The sequence below is a fragment of the Lactuca serriola genome, chromosome 8, assembly GCF_051521515.1.
Source record: "Lactuca serriola cultivar US96UC23 chromosome 8, Lser_US96UC23_V15, whole genome shotgun sequence".
In the NCBI taxonomy this organism is placed as follows: Eukaryota; Viridiplantae; Streptophyta; class Magnoliopsida; order Asterales; family Asteraceae; genus Lactuca; species Lactuca serriola.
In genome coordinates this window covers 187,210,114-187,232,258 of record NC_136415.1, presented here as the reverse complement: position 1 = coordinate 187,232,258, position 22,145 = coordinate 187,210,114, and the positions used below count along the sequence as shown (strand labels likewise).

The window sequence follows — 22,145 nt, the reverse complement described above, 5'->3', positions numbered from 1 at the left end:
TTGGAAAAGAGTTTCCCCTGATATAAAGGACACTATATTACAACATTTAGCGGTAATTATTTATTTAAATATATTTTATAGGTTTAACTATAATTGTCTTTTACTTGGTTAACTTTTTTTTTTTTTGTAGACAAAGTTTGTTCTCAATCAAATGTACCAGGATGCACAAGCTACTCTATTAACAGAGAGTTTTCAAGCAGCCTTGTTAAAAGGTTATCGAGAGCGTAAAGCCGACGCAAAAGAATATTTCAAGATGGTCGGAGGGTATGAAGATATCCCGAGAGCATTGGCCAATCCTCCGGATGGTATGCTTGTTGATAACTGTGCGAAGACAATTGAGTATTTTCAAACTGACGAACACATAATTGCTTCAGAAAGGAACAAAAAAATCCGTGAAAAGCAAACAAATGTGAATCGTGGGGATTCAAGCTCGTATAGCAGTACTTGCTATAAGAAGGTACCTTACGATACATGTAATTATTTATTTAAAATATAATCTAATTTTTAAACTTAAACAGAACCTTAAGAGAGTGGAAACATTTCGCAAAGCTCATACCAATAAGAATGGTGTATTTGTTACTGCTGAATCGGAACAACATTATGTAAGTATTTAATTATAATTTTATCATATATTTAAATATTTATTTATACTTAATTGTTACTCACTTTTGGGAGTTACAGAATCGGTTAGTTGAAGAGCTGTTAGAACAAACTCAAGGTGAAAGTGAGTTAACGCCCGCTCAAGAAAGAGCTACGTTCTAGAAAGTATTAGGAGAGCGACGTGGCCACATTAGAGGCATTGGCCGCAAACCTTCTGGTCACCCGACGATTCCACAGCCTTCGCAACCATCACAACCACCATCACAACCATCACAGGTAAAATAGCAATCTACTTTAGCATCGTAAAATGCATGTAGATTTGGTAGTTTTGGTTTTGTGGTGGTTATTTGCTAAAAAGTTTGGTAATTTGGTTTTTGTCCCAAGTGCAAAATATAGCAATGTACTTTGATTTTCTATCTTTGTTTAAAAATAGCAATGTATTTTGATAGTTTTTGTTTATGTTTGACGATCTAACTTATAAGTTTATATATATTGTTATTAATTATGTAGTTGGAAAATCTTCGTGCAATGCTCGCCGACCCGACATGTAGGGATGAGGTTTATTCGTTTTTTCAATCCCAAAATAATCAAGGAAACGATGGGAACGACGATGATGGTATGTAAGGATGGGTTTTATTTGCATATGTTGTCTCGTTTTGCTACTTGGTAGATTGTAAAAATTTTGTTGTTTGCTACTCGGATATTATGACTTTTGATATTTAATTGTATTTGGATGTTTGTTTGTAATTTGCATTGAAACTATTATGTTTGATATTTAATAGGATGTTTGTTTTGTAATTAGCTTCGACACTATTGGTTTTGATATTTAATCGAATATTGATATTTAATTGTATTTGGATGTTTGTTTGCAACCAAAATCATTATTTAAAAAAAAATTGAAAAAAAATTACCGGCGACACTTTTACCGGCGACAAAAGTTATTACCGGCGACACTTTTGCCGGCGACAAACGTCATTACCAGCGACTAGCTTATTAGCGGCGACAATACTCATTAGCGGCGTCATAATCAATAGCGGCGACTTTTTTCATTAGCGGCGACAAACTGATCAATAGCGACGATGCAGTAGCGGCGACTTAGTACCGGCGACGCGTCGCCGTTATTAGTATTACCGGCGACTTTTGGCGCCGGTAATGGCCTTTTTCCTTGTAGTGCAACAAATTTTATATACTACGATTCTGGCCCTGGGCACACCCCCACGAGCTGTTCCTGAGTGGAGGCTAAGAAGATTGGCATTCGATACTATGTTTCCTGCAGCGGTGGATGCGGTGTGGGATCCATGACCATCATCGTCGCGTGGTGATTTGAACTCTTTTGGGTCGTACATTCCGTCTGCCTTAAAATGTCGAGCTCCAATTATGCTGTTTACATTACCAAGAAAAAAATCAGAAACTCGTAACATTGATAGCATCCACAATGGGAAGTTCAATGACAGAGTTGAATTTGGTGATAAGTGTATTTGCAATTTGGCATTCAATGGATTTGAAGTTTAATGAACACTTAGGTATTCAACAGAAAAAAAAAGTTTTCTATTTTTTAAGTAAATACTATAAATTAACATTTATAATGTTATATATATTGAACTTTTGAGGATTTAATGCATTGTAGGAAAACGTCATGGATTTGTATGAAGAAAGATGATGTAGCAATCCATAAAACTTTATAGAATGCAATGCATTGTAAATGATCTGAAAAAAAATTGGTGCAGGATTTAAACAAATATACATATAAAGAAAATTAATTGTTACTTATTGCAAGTGAAATTGGCTTCGCAAATCCCCTTCCATTTAGCAGGTGGAGGACCATATCCTTTATCACTGAAAGTAGGTGATTCCGGCCAAATGCCCGAGTCAAAAACCCCTATAATGATATCACTTTCCTTTGTTGATCTTTTGGCTGTAATAGGAAAACCTAAGAAATCCCATGAACTTGTTGTTGCCATTTTGTTCATTCTGCTTGGGAACACAGAAACAATCCCCTCCATTCCTATATGTATATATGAAATTTCCAAGCTTAAAATGAATTCATATGATCTCCTGCATGTTTAATGACACATATATATGCGCACCTGAAAGTTTTGCAGCCTCCTCTTCAGTAAGTCTTGCTGCAAATCCATGGAAGCTTTTAGTGTATCTTTGAAGCATATTGTATCTTTGAAGCATATGGTTCGCTGAATCCCTACATGCTTGTCAAATGTCAAAAATATCAAACCTTCCAAATTTAAAATTAACGAAATCACTTTAATTATGGTTTCCATTTAACCTCTTATATCAATGTCCATAGTTCTTGTGCTAGTGTCTGTTCAAATGTTGGGAACATTTGAAACTCTAACATAAGAAATATCATGTTGTACATTAAATATAGAGACTAAAATGAGGTAGTGACCTGCCAATAACTTGTTGTAGCATGCTCAAGTGAAGGGAGGAGGCAGATGCATCGTCTAGAGTATTGTGTCCCATATACACCACTTATACCTGCATGATACCAGTTACTTCGACTGGCCTATATACACCATGTATCCCTAGCTAGTTTCTCGCTAGCTTTTCTTTTAGTTATACAATTTCTTGACATTCAAAATAAATAACGATTGCTTATCAATTGAATCGGAAGCATTTTTATTTAGAGATTTTCTAATGTGTGCGTAAGGGATCATATTAATTATGAAAATATTACCATAATTCAATACAAAATACATTTATTATGGAGATTATTAATGTATTTCACATTTAACTATATTAATAATCCTTACAATTAATGCATTTCATATTTAATTATCATACGATTTGTCATTAATTAATGTTTGTCATTTGTGCCCTTATGGCACATGTTAGAATTTCCCTTTTTATTTAAGATAAGGCACTTGAGGATCCGTGCAAGGTTCATTAAATCAAAAGTATTTGGTACTAGTGCTTCGGCGACTGAAACATCTCAATGGGCGAATATCTTGGGCTGTGAGGCGGGAACTATGCCGTTTAAATATCTTGGCGTCACTATTGGTGCAAACATGAACCAAGCAAAATATTGGACGCCTATAATAGAAAAATTCCAGTCTAAGCTCTCAGGGTGGAAATCCAGGACCCTGTCATTTGGAGGGCGCCTTACGCTTGTAAAAGCTGTTCTTGGGAATTTACCAACTTACTTTATGTCCCTATTTAGGGCACCTAAGAGAGTTGTGGAGTCCCTGGAAAAGATTTGGCGTAGATTCTTGTGGGGAGGATCGGAAGGAAACAGGAAAATTAATTGGGTGTCATGGGAGAAGGTCACTTCACCAAAGGAGCATGGGGGACTGGGGATTGGGTCCATCAGATCTCTAAATATCGCTTTGTTGATTAAGTGGTGGTGGCGTCTAAATAAAGAGCCGAAATCACTTTGGGCTAGGGTCATTAGTGGGATTCATAATCTCAGAAACAAACCAATGGCATATTTACATAAAAAGAAGATTGCTGGAGTATGGGGAAACATTGCAAACATTAAAAATGATATTGAAGAATTGGGGATCGGGTACAACAATATTTTTAAAAAATCTGTCAAGTCTGGGACGGAAACGCAATTTTGGAGAGATTATTGGGTGGGAAACACCACTCGCAAAGAAAAATACCCGGGTCTATACGAGCTGGAGAGGAAAAAATCGTGTTCGGTGGCTGAGCGCATTGGGGAAAACGGGTTTACAGGTAGGTGGTATGTATGCCCTAGTTCGGCTGGCTTGTCAGTACAATACAACCTTCTACTGAGGGATATCGCTAATACGACCCCTAGTAATGGAGAGGACCAGTTTCGGTGTACCCTTGCACCTGATGGGGACTACTGTGTTGGTTTAATGAGAAGCAGAATTGAAAACAAATCAATCACAAATGCAGGTGAACTGAGAATTAGTTGGGGGAAAACTGTTCCGATAAAGGTATCTGCTTTTGTTTGGAGAGCCAACATGGGGAGGATTCCTTCGGCCATAGAACTCAATCGCAGGGGCTTGAAGTTAGGCTCTACTTATTGTAGCTCGTGTATTAGCGGAGACGAGTGTTGTGACCACCTGCTAGTTAAGTGTCCTTACGCAACTATGGTGAGGAATATGATTTTTCAATGGTGCAACATCATCAGACCTCAGATGGAAACAGTCGGAGACTTGATACAATTTGCAGCGAACTAGAGAGGTAATGGGAAGAGTAAGGTAAGGCTCACAGCAATATGCTATTGTCTCATATGGTGCCTATGGAGAGCCAGAAATGAACGAATTTTTAAAGGAATGTTTATTGCGCCTAATCGAGTAGTGGAGAACATTAAATCCCTTGTATTCCTATGGGTGAAATGTAGAGGGAGTGGCAACTGTGAGAGGTGGGAAGACTGAGATATTTCCCCATCTCTTTAATCTGTATTTTGTTTTTGTACTTTGTTATTGTACTGTTTCTTTTATCCTGCCCCCTTTTAGCTTCTCGTTATTTGGGTTGCTCTATAAAATTTCGGCTGTTTCAAAAAAAAAATTAAGATAAGGCGGCCTCTATATATGCGGGGGATTCCTTTTTATTGTCATACAAATTGTATTGATTATTGTGGGTATGAATATGTCTTAAAAAGTTGGAATAAAAACATGTACCTGTCGGTTGCCTTCAGATTCGGCTTGAATTGATAAAGGTAGAAGCAATAGTAGCAAGCATAGGTTTAAAAGCAGAGAGAGTTGGTTTGCCATTGAAGATATGTTTGGCTTGATAATTCAACATTCATATGTGTGTATTTATAAACAAATTTGTCTAGCTGTGTTTGATAAATATCAAGGAAAATGTCCATGCCTTTGAATAACCACCATGGATATATGGTCCTGTAAATCCACCAACGTCTGTCTGCAACACCATAATGAGGTATCTTTAACTTTAAAATACCACCACAAGTCCACAATTTCATGAGGAAACTCATATTTGCTACTTTTATGATATATATTCTTCATGAAAACGATCACAGACATATTTGAGTCTCAACAATCGACCCTCCAAAGAAAATAATGTCGTCAACATTAAATATTCACTTCTTTGAATAAAACGTTGTAAATATGAGTTTTCTTGGTATTTCAAATTGTCAAATCTGGAATGAAATAATTTCTTGCCTTATCTGTGTAGTTTAATTCTGGAATGATATTTTTTTAATAGCTAATAGTATTAAATACAACCCTCTAGCAAGGTACACCATTTATAAACAAGATACCAAACGGAGAGAAAAGCCACCGCAGAACCAAAATCCAAAAAAAGAACCTGCCTTGAGACAGGAATATAAGATCGGACTTCATGAATAGCTACTGCTTAAAACTCAACAGCACTAAAACCCAGATGCTCAATGAAAAAAGAATGCATGCATTGAAGAGAGAACATTGAAACGCACCAGCACTTGATCCAAACAACTGAAGTAGAGCAGCAAAATATGACAGCAAGATGAACCATTCAACATTCAGAAGTTTCTCTTGACAGAACAGAGTGGAATGCTTTGTGACCCTTGGGGAAAGCAGAACAACACCGCAACCAACAAAAAAGTGAGCTTTGAAGTGACTGTTGGGAACTTTGATCTAAAGAACTCAAATATGAGAACACAACAATCTTTAATGATTACTTAGCTCACTGTGTCAATAGGCTCAAGCAGTAATTCAATACTAACTAGCGGTTGAAGTGCCGAATTCCGTAAAAAATATTCTAGGTTTAAACTTTGTAACCCAAAATATTATTAGTGTTCCACTGTTTGCCATTGCACAATGGGCCCTGTGGTGTGGTGTAAGTTGGTGTTGGGCGTGGGCGTTGGCTGTCAAGAGGATGCTTTATTTATTTATTTATTTATTTATTTATTTTTTTCCTACCGAATCCAAGGGGATGCAGTATATCAGCAATATTTCATAAAACATAAATGGATGTTATATGAGAACCTTCTATTTTTTTTTACCTAATCCTAGGGGAAGCAGGAAATATATTTAGTAAAACATAAATGGAAGTAATAAGAGAACCTAAAAATCAGCCTCATTTAGCTAAATTAGAAAAACTTACAGCAACCAAGAAAACTAACACTACAAGAATAAAGTCCTTTAGTGGCGACAAAGCATAGGTATTAGTGGCGACGGGTCGCCGCGAAAAGGTCGTCGTTGTTGGTTCATCGCTAATACTCAAAAAGTCACCGCTAATGCTATGCATCGCCGTTAAATGTGTCAACCATTATATATATATATATATATATATATATATATATATATATATATATATATATATATATATATATATATTTGTACGAAATATGAATTACAAATCAATAGATCGAAACATAAATTTAATAATACGATATTAATCGCAAAATATTAATCAACCGTTCAAGTACAAATATGTTAGAATTTTAAAAACATTACATAAATCCTAAAACTAGCTACATGTCATCATCGCTCCGCTCGTTCTCCCATCTTTCCCTCTAGTATCACTTCTTCATGGTGTCAATGATAGAAACCGTTCTTCAAGTGCCACACTACATATTGAGTCTCTTAGCATTGTTTGAACCATATCCAACTACAAAAGAAGCAACATAATACCAAACTACAAATTACAAACGTATAGCTAAACTAACGATCACCAAGCTACAAAATACCATATATAATATCAAACTATGACCAAACTAACAATTACCAACATACAATTTATTACCAAACTAACGATTAGCAACATACAAACTATTACTAAACTAACAATTACCATCATATCAAACCATTACCAAAGTAACAATTAACAAAACATAACAAAACATAACAAAACAAACAATTACAAAACCAAAAATACCAACATATCAAACTATAACCAAACTAATAATTAACAACATATAAACTATTACCAAACTCACAATTACTAACATATTAAACTATCACATAAATAACCATTACCAAAACATAACCAAACTAACAATTACCAAACTATAAAATACCAATATATCAAACTATATGCAAACTAACAATTACCAACATATAAAATATTACCAAACTAATAATTACCAAAACATAACCAAACTCACAATTACCAAATATAAGCAACTAACAATTACAAACTACAAATACCAACACATCAAACTATAACAAAGTATATATCAAATAATTTAAAATCAGATAGTCTTGTTGCCTTTGATTGTGGCTGTGACAATGGTGGCGGTTGTGATGGTTTTTCCCTATCGTACATAGACACAACCGTAGAAGGTTTGCGCTCGATGCTTTTAACATGGTAGTGTCGAAGACCCAAAATGTTTTCAAAATCATGTAACATCCGGATTTTCAGGTACATTATTTATTCATTCATTTTTGGAGATTTTGGGAGGGACTCGGCGAGTTGATGCTTAGACTCGCCGAGTAGTGTCGCGATTTTCCATCCGGGTTAATGACCGGACTCGGCGAGTCGACTAGTGGACTCGGCGAGTCCACGTTGTTTAATAAAACCCTAATTTCCGGGGATTGAGACCTATTTAAAGGCCCTTATGGCCTTCATTTGCGACTACCAGTTGATAGAGAGAGACCCCATAGTGTGTGAGCGTTTTGAGAGAGAAAGGAAGCCATTTTTGATCCTTGTGTAGGTGATTTTGCAAGAAGAAGGTGACCAAGGCAAGAGGAAACTGAAGAGGGTGCTAATCTGTGGATTTCAGAGCTTAAGGACTTCATCTTGAGGTATATATTCGATCCTTCTTCAGTTTTGGGTGTTAATCCTTGAGAGTTAGGGTTTCTAGCCCATTTAAAGTATGATTGTTAGTGCAATTGGTCCCTTATTGTGTTGAGGTTGCGGATCTGGATCCAAAGAGGTCCAGATATCTAAGCCTCTTGATCTTTATGGGGTGTCATTGGGTTATATGAGCTTAGGGTGGCATATTGAGGCCATTTCTTCAAATAAAGCCATTGGGTCCTTGCATGGGCATCAAGATCCAAACTTTACGTGTTTTTATTACTTTAGGAGGCCATATCTATGAGTTAGAGGAACAGATCTGACCTCAGGAGCTCATTTGAGCTCAAGCATGGCATGAACTCGCCGAGTACCAAGAGCAGACTCGACGAGTAGGGTTAGGGTTTCCCCATAGTTCACTCAGTAAGTACTTGCCGAGTTGGGGGAATGACTCAGTGAGTCAGAAGGAATTAGAGGACTGAAGTTCAAGGTGGAACTCGCCGAGTTCATAATTGGACTCGGCGAGTTGAGTCGGGGTGGCCCCGCGATTCTTGCCAGGTGTAACCCGTCGAGCAGGGGAAAGACTCGACGTGTCATGTGGGACTAGAGGGACAGTGGACACACATAGACTGGCCGAGTCACCCAAGTGCACTCGGCGAGTCGGGTCAAAGTCTGACCGTTGACTTTGTTGACTTTGAGGGTTTGGTCAACAATGGGGTCTTTGTGTCAAGAGAGGGTTGAGTCTAGTCTCGAGAGTTATATTTATGAGAGTATTTTACTTTATGTGATTAGGCGGAGGCTAGACCATATTTCCATCGAGTCGGAGATTTACCAAGACATCTGAGGTGAGTCTTCTCACTATACTTACCTAGAGTGGTAACAGAGTTATATGCTAGTATACTGCTGAGTTATGTGTCAGTGTATTTGTATGCTATTTATGTGTGTTATTGTGATATGTGATATGCATGATTTAGAGTTTCCAGAGATAGTACCAGTGGTCCAAAGTGTTAGGGCTAGAGAGCCCACAGAGAGTTGGTCAAACTAAATGTTGTTAGACCAAATAAACAATTATAAATCGGTGGGTTCAAATATCTATTTCATAACACACGGCTTTATATATATGTATATATATATATATATATATATATATATATATATATATATATATATATATATATATATAGGGAAGGGTTATTTGAAAACAAAAAAACCCTAAAAATCATTAAAAAAATGCATAAAAAAATATAAAGACATCACAAAACTTTTTTTGAATTTTTTTATTAAAAAATCATAGCATTTTTTAAAATTTCACTGAAAAGAAATCATTTTTGTTTTGTAAAAAAAAAAAAAAATTCAGCGATTTTAACCTAAAAGTTGCGATTTTTTGATAAAAAAATTCAAAAACAAGTTTTGTGATCTGTAAGTATTTTTTTATGCATTTTAATGAATTTTAGGGATTTTTGTTTTTCATAGAACCTAAACATATATATATATATATATATATATATATATATATATATATATATATATATATATATATATATATATATATATATATATATATATATAAGCTTCGTTATAAATCGAACGATAAGATATTCTTGTTTTATCATTGCGAATAAACAATTAGCATACAACAAATACAAACACTACGAACTTAAACTCGACAAACCATAAAAGATTTAATGATTAGGCTCAAATATCTTCTATTCGTGCTAAATATTGTAAGACCAAATAAACAATTATAAATCGTTGGGTTCAAATATCTATTTCATAACACACGGCTTTATATATATATATATATATATATATATATATATATATATATATATATATATATATATATATATATATATATATATATATATATATATATATATAGGGAAGGGTTACTGGAAAAACAAAAAAACCCTAAAAATCATTAAAAAAATGCATAAAAAATACCAAGACATCACAGAACTTTTTTTGAATTTTTTTTATTAAAAAATCGTAGCGTTTTTTAAAATTTCACTGAAAAGAAATCATTTTTGTTTTGTAAAAAAAAACATTCAGCGATTTTAACCTAAACGTTGCGATTTTTTGATAAAAAAATTCAAAAAGAAATTTTGTGATCTGTAAGTATTTTTTTATGCATTTTAATGAATTATAGGGTTTTTTGTTTTCCATAGAACCTAAACCTATATATATATATATATATATATATATATATATATATATATATATATATATATATATATATATATATATAAGCTTCGTTATAAATCGAACGATAAGATATTTTTGTTTTATCATTGCGAATAAACAATTAGCATACAACAAATACAAACACTACGAACTTAAACTCGACAAACCATAAAAGATTTAATGATTGGGCTCAAATATCTTCTATTCGTGCTATTAGGCATTATGACCCAATATCATGATTTCTTGGGCCTAATATAATCACACATGTTTATTGGGCTTCTGGTGACCCAATTGTATGCCTAACGGACCCTCAATGGCTTTTACATGCTGGCGAGCCTTAGTGGCCCAATTGCATTGCTAGTATGGTCCAAAAATTTGTCGTATGTGTGATGGACTAACGCGTATGTCGCATACTCGACAGCCTAAAATAACATACATGATTAGTGGGCCTCTGTTGCCCTTTTGTGTTCGTCTGTTAGGCTTACCTTTTGGTTTAAGTAAACAAAAACCAGGTTGTCAAACAAGGTTAATCAAATTCAGTTGGATTTAGTGGGAAATAACAGGTGACACCAAAGAGTGTCGGTCGTAGTCTGTATTTATAAAAAGAGTCTCCTGGAGGGAGAGCGAGAGTTTGTGTATAGATGTATAGGGGGGTGACTCCCCCACACCTAAGATGTTCGCTACAGTTAGACTCGGCCAGTCTCGGGTGACAAAATCTTAATTCAATATCGGCATTCGCAAGAATGCCAAGACAGACGAATTAGTCATTATTATGCATGGTTATAGCAACTCACATAGAGATCCAACACCATCTAAGTAATCATAGGGAATCATATCCATTCGATTGTGACGATACAATAATACAAAAAGATCATACTATTTACATCGGAAAACATCGGGTTTTCCTGGGGAACAACATTTTTCACTTTTACTTTCAACAACTATAATACAAAAATTTATTATGAGAAACATATCACTTTTACACGTTTGAAATCATTCACGCATATACTTATGGATCATCACACTTATTTAGTAAACAATTTCCATTTCAGGAAATATCGGATTTTCTGGGTTTTACAAACTATACAAACATTCTCATATCAAACCTGCTTATGAACTCACCAACATTATATATGTTGACCTTTTTCAAAATAATTTGTATTCTCAGGTAACAGATTGTAACAATCATAAAATTTACGACAATTTAAAACATTTTAATCCATTCAAAAAGCATTAAGTAATTACAACTTGTTTTCAAAATAGTTTAAACATCAGAGTATACCCAGAACCAAATCACAAAATCATGAAATATGAGGAGCGGTACGATCACGCCTTTGCCTTGCCACGATCTCCTGATGTACCTGAAACAATAAAGTGAAACTGAAAGCCCGAAATCTTAGTGAGTTCCACCAAAATACCCATACACACATAACCATACACATACAACAATGAACAGCATACTATAGGCCCAATCAACCATCCGGTTGGAATACTCTTGGCCCTCAACCTTTGGGTTGGAGTGCCAACATACTACGAGACCAATCATCCTATCAGGATGGAGTACTTTCGGCCCACACCTACACATACAAAAACAACTACTATGGGTTCAATCATCCCTCAGGATGAAATAGCCGAGGCCGTCAACCATCGGGTTGGAATGCCAACCTACTATGAGTCCAATCATCCTACCAGGATGGAATATTCTTGGGCTACAACCATCAGGTTGGAATGCCCTACCTACTACGAGTCCAATCATCCTACCGGGATGGAATACTCCTGGCCCACAACCATCAGGTTGCAATGCCCACACACTAACAAACATGTGCACCTATCAGATAATCACATAACAGTCTACAGAAACAACATACTAGGGCCCTATCATCCTACCGGGATGGAATACCCTCTACTATTGCTCAAACATGTGCACATATAACAGGTAATCTCCTACCAGCATTTACACAGTCAGACCAACTATAGGTCACTAAGCATAGTCACATCTAATCTACCAGGATTCTGATTTAACAATCAATACTAACACACAATCATCCTTTCTACCAAAATGCCAACTAACATATAATAGCAGTAACTATCTCAAATAGCAATCAAAGGGTCGGCCTTGGTGCCTTAGACCCTTGGGTATAATGAGGATAACTCACCTTGCAACTGTTGAACCGAACCACGAAAGCGCAATCCTGAAGCACTGCTCCAGTCTCCAACACCTATAGCCATCAATGGTCCATTGACATAAATATCCAATTTACCAATATACCCTTGAAGATCAAACAGGTTAGAGTCAAAGTCCTGGCCAAAGTCAACCTTCCTGATTGAACCTACTCGCCAAGTCAACCCATTGACTCACTGGGCTCTTAAACTCAGAATACTCTCATATCATGACTCGACTCGCCGAGTCACCCCATGACTCGTCGAGTCCATCAATCTCCGAGTCCTATCCTGTCCAACTCACTGAGTCACCAATCAACTCAATGATCCGAGTCTTAACCATATGAGGTTGGGGGTTCTGCGCTATAACTCGCCAAGTCGAAGAACAGACTCGCCGAGTCCACAACAATCTTCATCAGACTCGCCAAGTTGTTCATCTAACTCGTCGAGTCCATGTCCACCATCATATGACTCTGCGAGTCAACCCATGAGACTCGCCGAGTCTCTTCAGTCCTTCATCCATACAGTCACTTTTTGAGCCATGCAGAGGCTCCATACTGAGATCCATCCTCCTAGGGCATGACTCTCACGTAAAGCTGCGTGAGTACAAGGTGCTATAGGCCAAAAACAAGCTAGGGCTAGGGTTTAAGGCAAGAATGCTTCACAACCAAACCAAGGGCTGATGCTTTATGATTTTTTGGACCAAGGCAAGTCTAGATCTGAAGTTTCAACCTCAGATCTAGACCCATAATCTGAAATGCATCGTAAACATACTAAAATGGCCCCAAATCCATCCATAAGTTGATCTAGAAAGGAATGGATCAAGGTAACAACTTGTTACCTCAAAAGTGTGCCCAAACTGAAGTAGATTCTGGATCTATACGAGTCCCTTGATGCTATACACTTGATCTATAAGCCTCCTTTGCTAGAATCTCCTTCCAAAGCTTCTAAGCTCACTCCAAAGGCTCACACACGATTTTAGGGTTTTCTAGCTCTCAAGGGGTAACAAGGAGGCTGAGGTGAGGACTTAAAGTCCTTCAAATAGGGTGAAAACCCTAAGATTACAATTTTTTCTTCCCAGCACCAACTCGTCGAGTCCAGTTGCCGACTCGACGAGTTGGTCACTTAACTCACGACCAGAACCCGCTTCGACTCGACGAGTAATCGGACCTACTCATCGAGAAGCTTCCTTAATTTACACTTTAAGCCCATAAATCATATTTCTGAAGTTTGGGATCTTACAACTCTCCCCCACTTAAATTAGGCTTCGCCCTTGAAGCCTACCACAACACACGATTTTGGATAACACCCCCACACTGCAGACTCTGATTTCTCAATCAAATCAGGTCCTTCCAGATGCTACTACCGTGCCCCTCTTAAAACAACTTCTTCTCGTGCAGTATCCTGCCAATATTCCAAGCCGACCATCGGCTTTTCTGCTTATTGACAACACACATCAACAAAGTATCACCTGATGATACTGCCACCTTCCTGCGATGAACACATTCTCGTGAATTGTGAAAGTTAGATACCAAAATGATTCAATGGGTCCTCTCACAATGCCAAACTATCCTCCCCTTCCCAAAATTGGCAATAACCCGAGTAACGCGCAATATTGGAACTCATCCTGTCCCCTCCCTGAATCTATTCCCTTTTCGCGCTGACAGGATGATGCATCCTTCAGCTTCTAGAAACCCCCATGAATTAGCCAGCTATATCACATAATCATTCATACCTGTCCCAATCAGCCTTGGGATGGAATACCAGGTACGCCTATAACAGCTCGAGTCATCCCTAGGATGGTATACCCTCGCATTATCACGCATGTTTGGCCCAATCAACCCGCAGGTTGGAATACCAAACATACCAGGTCCAATCAATCATAGGGTTCGGTCATCCTCAAGATGGAAGACCCTAGATTGGAATACCACCACTTACATAACCCAAGCCTACATCCATACTTGGAACATAAGGATCTAACCTTGCAGCTCCCTCAAACTTCTCTGATTCGACATAACTGAGTACGACTCGTCCAACCTCAGCAATACGTCTACTCCAACATTGCCACGGCAGGAACATATCCATTACGATCTTTATGCCCATGACCTATGACTGGAATACCCTCACATAGTTCTCAGCGTAGGTATAGATTGCTACCGAGTCTATCAACCCCGCTACACCCAATTCTACTATCCAAATCTCCATCCTGGAGATACTCACTTCCCCCATCTATAAGGAGACTTAAACCATGACCTCACAACCTCAATCAGTGTCACAGTGTCAGAACCTTACCCTACATCATCCACATGGAACATGTCGCTACCCCATAGCACGTATACATACGCCAAAATTGATCGCATAACTATCAATCCATAAAGAGTCTTCCACATACCTCTCAACATTTTCGACACTTGGGGATAATCCCACTATTTGCTATAGCATAGCAGTATCCTGAATGCTTGCTCATAGATCCACAATACATACGAGGTCTGTAACATAACTGGTCCGCGTTATTGCACCACTCCAGTGTCGACATCCAAACTGCGTCAGGCAACGTCTCTAACAACAACGCCCCATATGAGAATTCCCAGTTCTCCCCCACATAGAGCACTAACTACTGTCTACCGGTGGAAAAGCAGGTACGCTACTCAATTGTCCCAATCCGAGACAACGAACTTCAAGGAATCCGAATTTTCGTTGATGATTCTGAATCCCTGAATCATAACCTCTCTTTCTCTTGAATGCACCACCGGATATTATCCCTCTAGAATCCCGTAACAATAAAATATCACTAGCATCTCCTATGCCCTAATAAATCATGCAGGAAAATAAAAGGAACTCATAATACCAACATGAAGAAAAGATAGGAAAAAGACATACCGGCTGTCCCCTCTGGCGCTGTCCCGGTCTCCTCGGCCATGAACTAATATGCTTGCCCTGGAGCCTTTGGAGGCTCTGTTCTACCCTAACCCTTGGCAGTAAGTCTCAATGTGGCTGGTGTTGGGGCCTGCACAGGCCTGGCAGCCAATAATAGACATTGGGCCTTCATATGGCCCACCTGGTAGCATTGATAATAAAGTCGGACTCCGCAGCTGGAGTCTGCTGTCTGCAGTCCCTGGATATGTAGCCTTCCTTGCCACACTTGTGGCACTGAGAGGAAGACCGACATCCCCCTTCATGTACCTTGCCGCACATCCCACAAGTGCGGCCCCTCTGACTTCCCTGTTGATAATCAGCGGCCCTCATCCGTTTCGGCGCAGGCTGCGACTGCACTGGGGCCTGCCTCTGCTCCCTCAGCTGGAGCTCAATCTCTAACTCGCGCCGCCTGGCGGCCACCTGCAACTCGACCATGGTACTACATCTCTGCGTATATACAAACTCTCTGATATCCGTCTTGAGCATGCTCAAGTACCGGGTCATCTGAGTCTGCTTCGAAGCAAACTCAGGGCAAAACATCGCCCTCTCTATAAACATCTTGGTGATCTCCGTCACCGACTCTGAATCTTGTTCCAGCTCCAAAAACTCCTGAGCCAACCTTTCCCGCTCAACCCGCGGAACATAACGGGTATTGAACATGTCTCGGAACTGATCCCAAGTAACCGCAGCTCGCTACGCGTCAGAATATGATCTCGTAGTCAACCTCCACCAATCCTTTACCCTGAGCCTCAGCAGGTTCAGAGCACACCTCACCCTCTGGTCAGCAGGGCACGAACACGTGAAGAAACATCGCTCCATGTCAGACAACCATCTCATCGCAACAATCGGATCCTGAACTCCATTGAAGGTAGGGGCTTCATATTATCGAAGTCCCGATACTGAAAACCCCAACAGGCTCCTCCCCTTGCCACTGCTATAGCTGATGCGGCTGCTGCGGAAGTCGTCTCTGCAAGATCTGCATAGAACTCATCGAAGTACTCAAGCATGGCGGTCTTGATCGACCCAAACATTTCTGGTAGCTGAGCCCAGAACATAGCAGCAACCTCATCATGCATGATCTCACGAATCCTAGCATCCAACTCATCTATTCTCATCTGACCAATGACCTCGGGTGGTGCTGATCTATCCTGACCACCCTTTCCTGATCCTGATCCTGATCCTGAACCGGATCCTGCTCCAATGCACCTCGTAACCACCATACTAAAATTCATCAAGAAGGACATTAGACATTTCTCATAAAATCATGGACACTATCTCCCAAACAAAACACTAGGGGTTGTGACTTCCTTGATATGTGTATGTGTCTTGTGCTTTCAATAGTACGGGCCCATACTACCTTCCACACCTACCCATATTTATCTCAAGTATCATCACAACACCCTAACAACATATACAAACATAATGAGCGCTCAATCCTCAGTCCTAGAGGAATACTGAATATCTCATAACTGACCTCCCGGCCTTTTACTACTCACCCATCCATGAAAGTTCCATCAACCCTATAGCACTAGTGTATGCTAGTCATACATAATGTGGGACCCTGTAGACTTTTAAATATCCAATCCTACCTTATGCTCAAATCAAACATTCTCAGGCTATAAGATCTTAATTATGCACAACCGCAATGCATATACTAAATATCTACAGTAATGATGTCAATTTGATACAAAGGAAATCCTAGCCTAGCAGGCATCATGTAATCAGGCAATTCTATCATGCAATTCCTGAAGATCCCTAGCCTAGTACTAGCATGATGTTCTAATCATATCACATAATCAAATAACTTGTATGGTATTTTGGGGTCTACTTACTGGCTCCGGCTGATCGTACCCTCTGCATCCTCCTTTACTTATTTTGAAAACCATTTGAGAACCATATGAAAATCTTTCCTTGATTTGAGACTGGATTCACACGAATGTTTCTCCAATTCGCTCAAACCAAGGCTTTGATACCAACTTGTAACACTCATAAAATTTACGCCAATTTAAAACATTTTAATCCATTCAAAAACCATTAAGTTATTACAACTTGTTTTCAAAATAGTTTAAACATCAGAGTATACCCAAAACCAAATCACAAAATCATGAAATATGAGGAGCGATACGATCCCGCCTTTGCCTTGCCACGATCTTCTAATGTACCTGAAACAATAAACTGAAAATGTCAGCCCGAAAGCTTAGTGAGTTCCTCAAAAATACCCATACACACATAACCATACACATACAGCAATGAATATCATACTGTGGGCCCAATCAGCCATCCGGTTAGAATACCCCTGGCGCTCAACCTTCGGGTTGGAATGCCAACATACTACAAGTCTAATCATCTTATTAGGATGGAATACTCTCGGCCCACAACTATGGGGTTGGAATGCCCAGACACCTACACATACAACAACTACTACTATGGGTCCAATCATCCCTCAGGATGGAATACCCTAGGCCCTCAACCATCGGGTTGGAATGCCAACCTACTATGATTCCAATCATCCTACCGAGATGGAATACTCCTGGCCCACAACCATCGGGTTGCAATGCCCTACCTACTACAAGTCCAATCGTCCTACCGGGATGGAATACTCCTGGCCCACAACTATCGGGTTGGAATGCCCACACACTAACAAACATGTGCACCTATCAGATAATCACATAATAGTCTATAGAAACAACATACTAGGGCCCTATCATCCTACCAGGATGGAATACCCTCTAATACTTCTCAAACATGTGCAGATATAACAGGTAATCTCCAACTAGCATTTAGCCAGTCAGACCAACTATAGGTCACTAAGCATAGCCACATCCAATCTACCAGGATTCCAATCTAACAGTCAGTACTAACACACAATCATCCTTTCTACCAAAATACCAAGTAACATGTCATAACAGTAACTATCTCAAATAACAATCAAAGGGCCGGCCTTGGTACTTTAGACCCTTGGGTATAATGAGGATAACTCACCTTGCAACTGCCGAACCGAACCACGAAAGCACAATCCCGAAGCACTGCTCCAGACTCGAACACCTATAGCCATCAATGGTCCATTGACATAAATATCCAATTTAGCAATATACCCTTGAAGGTCAAACGCGTCAGAGTCAAAGTCCTGGCCAAAGTCAACCTTCCTGATTGACCCTACTCGCTGAGTCAACCCACTGACTCACCGAGTTCTTACGCTTAGAAGACTCTCATATCACGACTCGACTCGCCGAGTCACCCCATGACTCGTCGAGTCCATCAATCTCCGAGTCCTATCATGTCCAACTCACTGAGTCACCACTCAACTCACTGATCTGAGTCATAACCAGAAAAGGTTGGGGGTTCTGTGCTATAACTCGCCGAGTCCAAGAATAGACTCATCGAGTCCACGACAATCCTCATCAGACTCGCCAAGTTGTTCATCCAACTCGTCGAGTCCATGTCCACCATCATATGACTCGCCGAGTCAACCTATGAGACTCGTCAAGTCTCTTCAGTCCTTCATCCATACAGTCACTTTTTGAGCCATGCAGAGGCTCCATACTGTAGATCCATCCTCCTAGGGCATGACTCTCACGTAAAGCTGCCAACTTTACATGAGTACAAGGTGTTATTGGCCCACAACAAGCTCGGGCTAGGGTTTAAGGCAAGAATGCTTCACAACCAAACCAAGGGCTGATGCTTTATGATTTCCTGGACCTAGGCAAGTCTAGATCTGAAGTTGCAACCTCAAATCTAGACCCATAATCTAAAATGGATCTTAAACATACTAAAATGGCCCCAAATCCATCCATAAGTTGATCTAGAAAGGAAGGGATCAAGGTAACAACTTGTTACCTCAAAAGTGTGCCCAAACTGAAGTAGATTCTGGATCTATATGAGTCCCTTGATGCTATACACTTGATCTACAAGCCTCCTTTGCTAGAATCTCCTTCCAAAGCTTCCAAGCTCACTCCAAAGGATCACAAACGATTTTAGGGTTTTCTGACTCTCAAGGGGTAACAAGTAGGCTGAGGTGAGGACTTAAGGTCCTTTAAATAGGGTGCAAACCCTAAGATTAGGGTTTTCTCTTCCCAGCACCAACTCGTCGAGTCCACCCGCCAACTCGGCGAGTTGGTCACTTAACTCACGACCAGAACCCGTTCCGACTCGACGAGTAATCGGACCTACTCGTCGAGTAGCTTCCTCAATTTACACTTTAACCCTTAAATCATATTTCTGAAGTTTGGGATGTTACATAGATAAGTTGAAGAAAATTACCAAGTACGTTAGGATGTTATGTTTTGTGACTCTCAAATAATTTATGCAATGGATATATAATATTTAGACAATGTACTTGATGTGAACAAGGTCAGTTGTAATGTATTAATGCATGGTGATGTTTATGTTATGTTTCATGTATATTCATTGTGATGATATTTCAATTTAAGTCACACGAACCCCCTGACGTTTTCGCCGTCTGGTTCGGGGGTGTGACAGGTTGGTATCAGAGCTTTGTTTATAGTGAACTAGCATATCTAATCATACATGATATGTAACTATAAACACAATGGGGCTAGATAACTCTGAACAGAGTAAATAAAATACTTACCTATGTGCGCATTTTAGAATAACAACATGATACTAAACAATAAAAGTCTTTGGGGGATTTGGACATTACGAATTAACATGGGCAGTTATGTAATTGTATCAGGGATCAATATAGCCTGATAAACTACATTCATTCAAAGTCCGATCAACATATGTTTGGGAAAAATCATGATGTCAATAAACTGAAAGCTTACCATCTAACTATCCAAATAGGTTAGAGGAACTAAACTTAAGAAAAATAAACATGGTAGGAGTATTTTAAGAATGCTATCCTTATACACCCCAACACACACACTTTTCACACCTACACTTCCCCCGTAGGCGATATGGCAGGAATGCAGCAAGACAACCCCTACTATCAAGCTCTAGTGGTCTATGGAGAGACTGAGGTAGGTCTAGATGACAATCCTGAAGAAAACCCTGAAGGAGGCCCTGCAATGGGTCAGGAAGTGGTACCCGGAGTGGAACCAGAAGAGTACGTGGTAACTAATTATGAATATGTCGAATCTGACTGGGAAACCCTATTAGAACCACACACGATTCAGGAAAGCGATGTAGACTACATACACTCTCTTGAGAAAGAAATAGCCAATCTCAAGCGTCAACACTTTGCGGCCAAAGCTAGAGCTGTTTGAGCTGAGCAAAGGGAAAAAGTAATCACCCAGGACGTGAATGAGCTAGCTGAACTCCTGATACGCCAACTTGACAATTGAGTATCATCATCATCATAACTGATAGAACGTACTCTACTACTTGCTATTATAGGTTCGACGGTATGTAGGGCCAGCCGTATCTCCTACTAGTATTGTGTTTCTATGGATATTATGTCGTAATACTGTCAGATCGTACATTTTCCTATAAAATGTTTGCCATTCCGGAAAATTTTCCTGTATTAAAAATGGCTATTTCTAGTAGAAATGCTATATGTTTTAATATGAGGTTTCGCTAATGTGCACAAACAAACCATCGAAACCGTTAGATACTCAAGAACCTTGAAACCAAAATAACCTATGAACCCTATGAATAAGACTTAATATTCGTGACAAGTTTACAAATTACCTACTATCATAAACATACCATAGGAATATAGATCGAAACATTGTGAAACATACGACAAAACGTGCAAGTTACGGAGCACTACCGAAAATGACCATCGTTGCTTACAATCATGTTTATCATCATGCAGCAGGAGATGTCATTCCAAAGAAATAACAAGCACACCCGTGAAGCACCACTCTTGCAGATGGACCTTACTACATTCCAAGTTTCTGTCACTGATGCCGTAATCGCTGCTATGGCACAAATCAACGCAAACAACACCAGTAGAGGAGGAAATAGCATTGATAAATCCATCCGTAGGAACAAGCACGGAGAGCAACAAGTAATCGCTTATCAAGGCACTCCAAACCCCAAGCTTAAGAGCAGGAAGCGAGAGTCAGGGAATAAGAGGAAGGGACAGCCAACTCGAGGGTCCATGACAACTACTACACCAACACCAGGAAGAACATATGTTGGAAGTCTTCCAAAATGCAACAAATGCAGTTTCCATCATCATGGAAAATGTAGGGAGATGCATTGTACCAGTTGCAACAGAAAAGGTCACACGGCAAGATATTGTAGGACTCATCCCCAACAATACCAACGGCTGACCAACAACAACAACAACAACCGCAACAACAATGTGACAGGGGTTAGTTACACTTGTTACAAATATGGAGGAATCGGTCATTTCAGACGCAACTGCCTTAATGCTAAAACCCAAGGAACGGGAGGATCAGGAAGGGTTTTGACTGTAGGACAAGGCAAAGCAGTCCAAGACCCTACCGTTGTCACCAGTACATTCCCACTTTACAACTCTTTCGCCTACCTCTTATTCAATAATGAAGCTGAGTGAAGCTTTGTTAGTAACATATTCAAACACTTACTGAAACAACAACCCTAGAGGCTAAACTAAGCCTAAACGGTGGAGATGACTAATGAGAAAAAAAACTGAATCAACTAAAGATATTTATGTAGGGTGCACCTTAACA

The 22,145-nt window shown here is 39.1% G+C and overlaps 1 protein-coding gene across 2 annotated transcripts; it reads right to left on the bottom strand.

The window, feature by feature from the left end:
• Positions 1–1,467: 1,467 nt before the first annotated feature.
• Positions 1,468–5,305, bottom strand: LOC145068497 (cucumisin-like). 2 transcript variants are annotated; one of them, XM_079015466.1, is made up of 5 exons: positions 5,208–5,305; positions 3,005–3,093; positions 2,688–2,797; positions 2,368–2,605; positions 1,468–1,980 (listed from the first exon to the last, which is right to left on the bottom strand). In XM_079015466.1, exons 2-5 carry the CDS (start codon positions 3,076–3,078, stop codon positions 1,728–1,730), a joined length of 675 nt encoding a protein of 224 aa, XP_078871592.1. In that variant the 5' UTR covers positions 3,079–3,093; positions 5,208–5,305; the 3' UTR covers positions 1,468–1,727. The 2 variants fall into 2 exon arrangements, with proteins under 2 accessions (XP_078871592.1, XP_078871593.1); XM_079015467.1 differs by lacking the exon at positions 5,208–5,305 and having other exon boundaries at positions 3,005–3,314.
• Between the last annotated feature and the right edge of the window lie 16,840 nt (positions 5,306–22,145).

Coding starts and splice junctions, on each gene's coding strand:
- LOC145068497 (XM_079015466.1), bottom strand. CDS start 3,078: ATGGGACACAATACTCTAGACGATGCATCTGCCTCCTCCCTTCACTTG. Junction 2,606..2,687: donor GGAGGCTGCAAAACTTTCAG/GTGCGCATATAT, acceptor ATATACATATAG/GAATGGAGGGGATTGTTTCT. Junction 1,981..2,367: donor GCCAATTTCACTTGCAATAA/GTAACAATTAAT, acceptor TAATGTAAACAG/CATAATTGGAGCTCGACATT.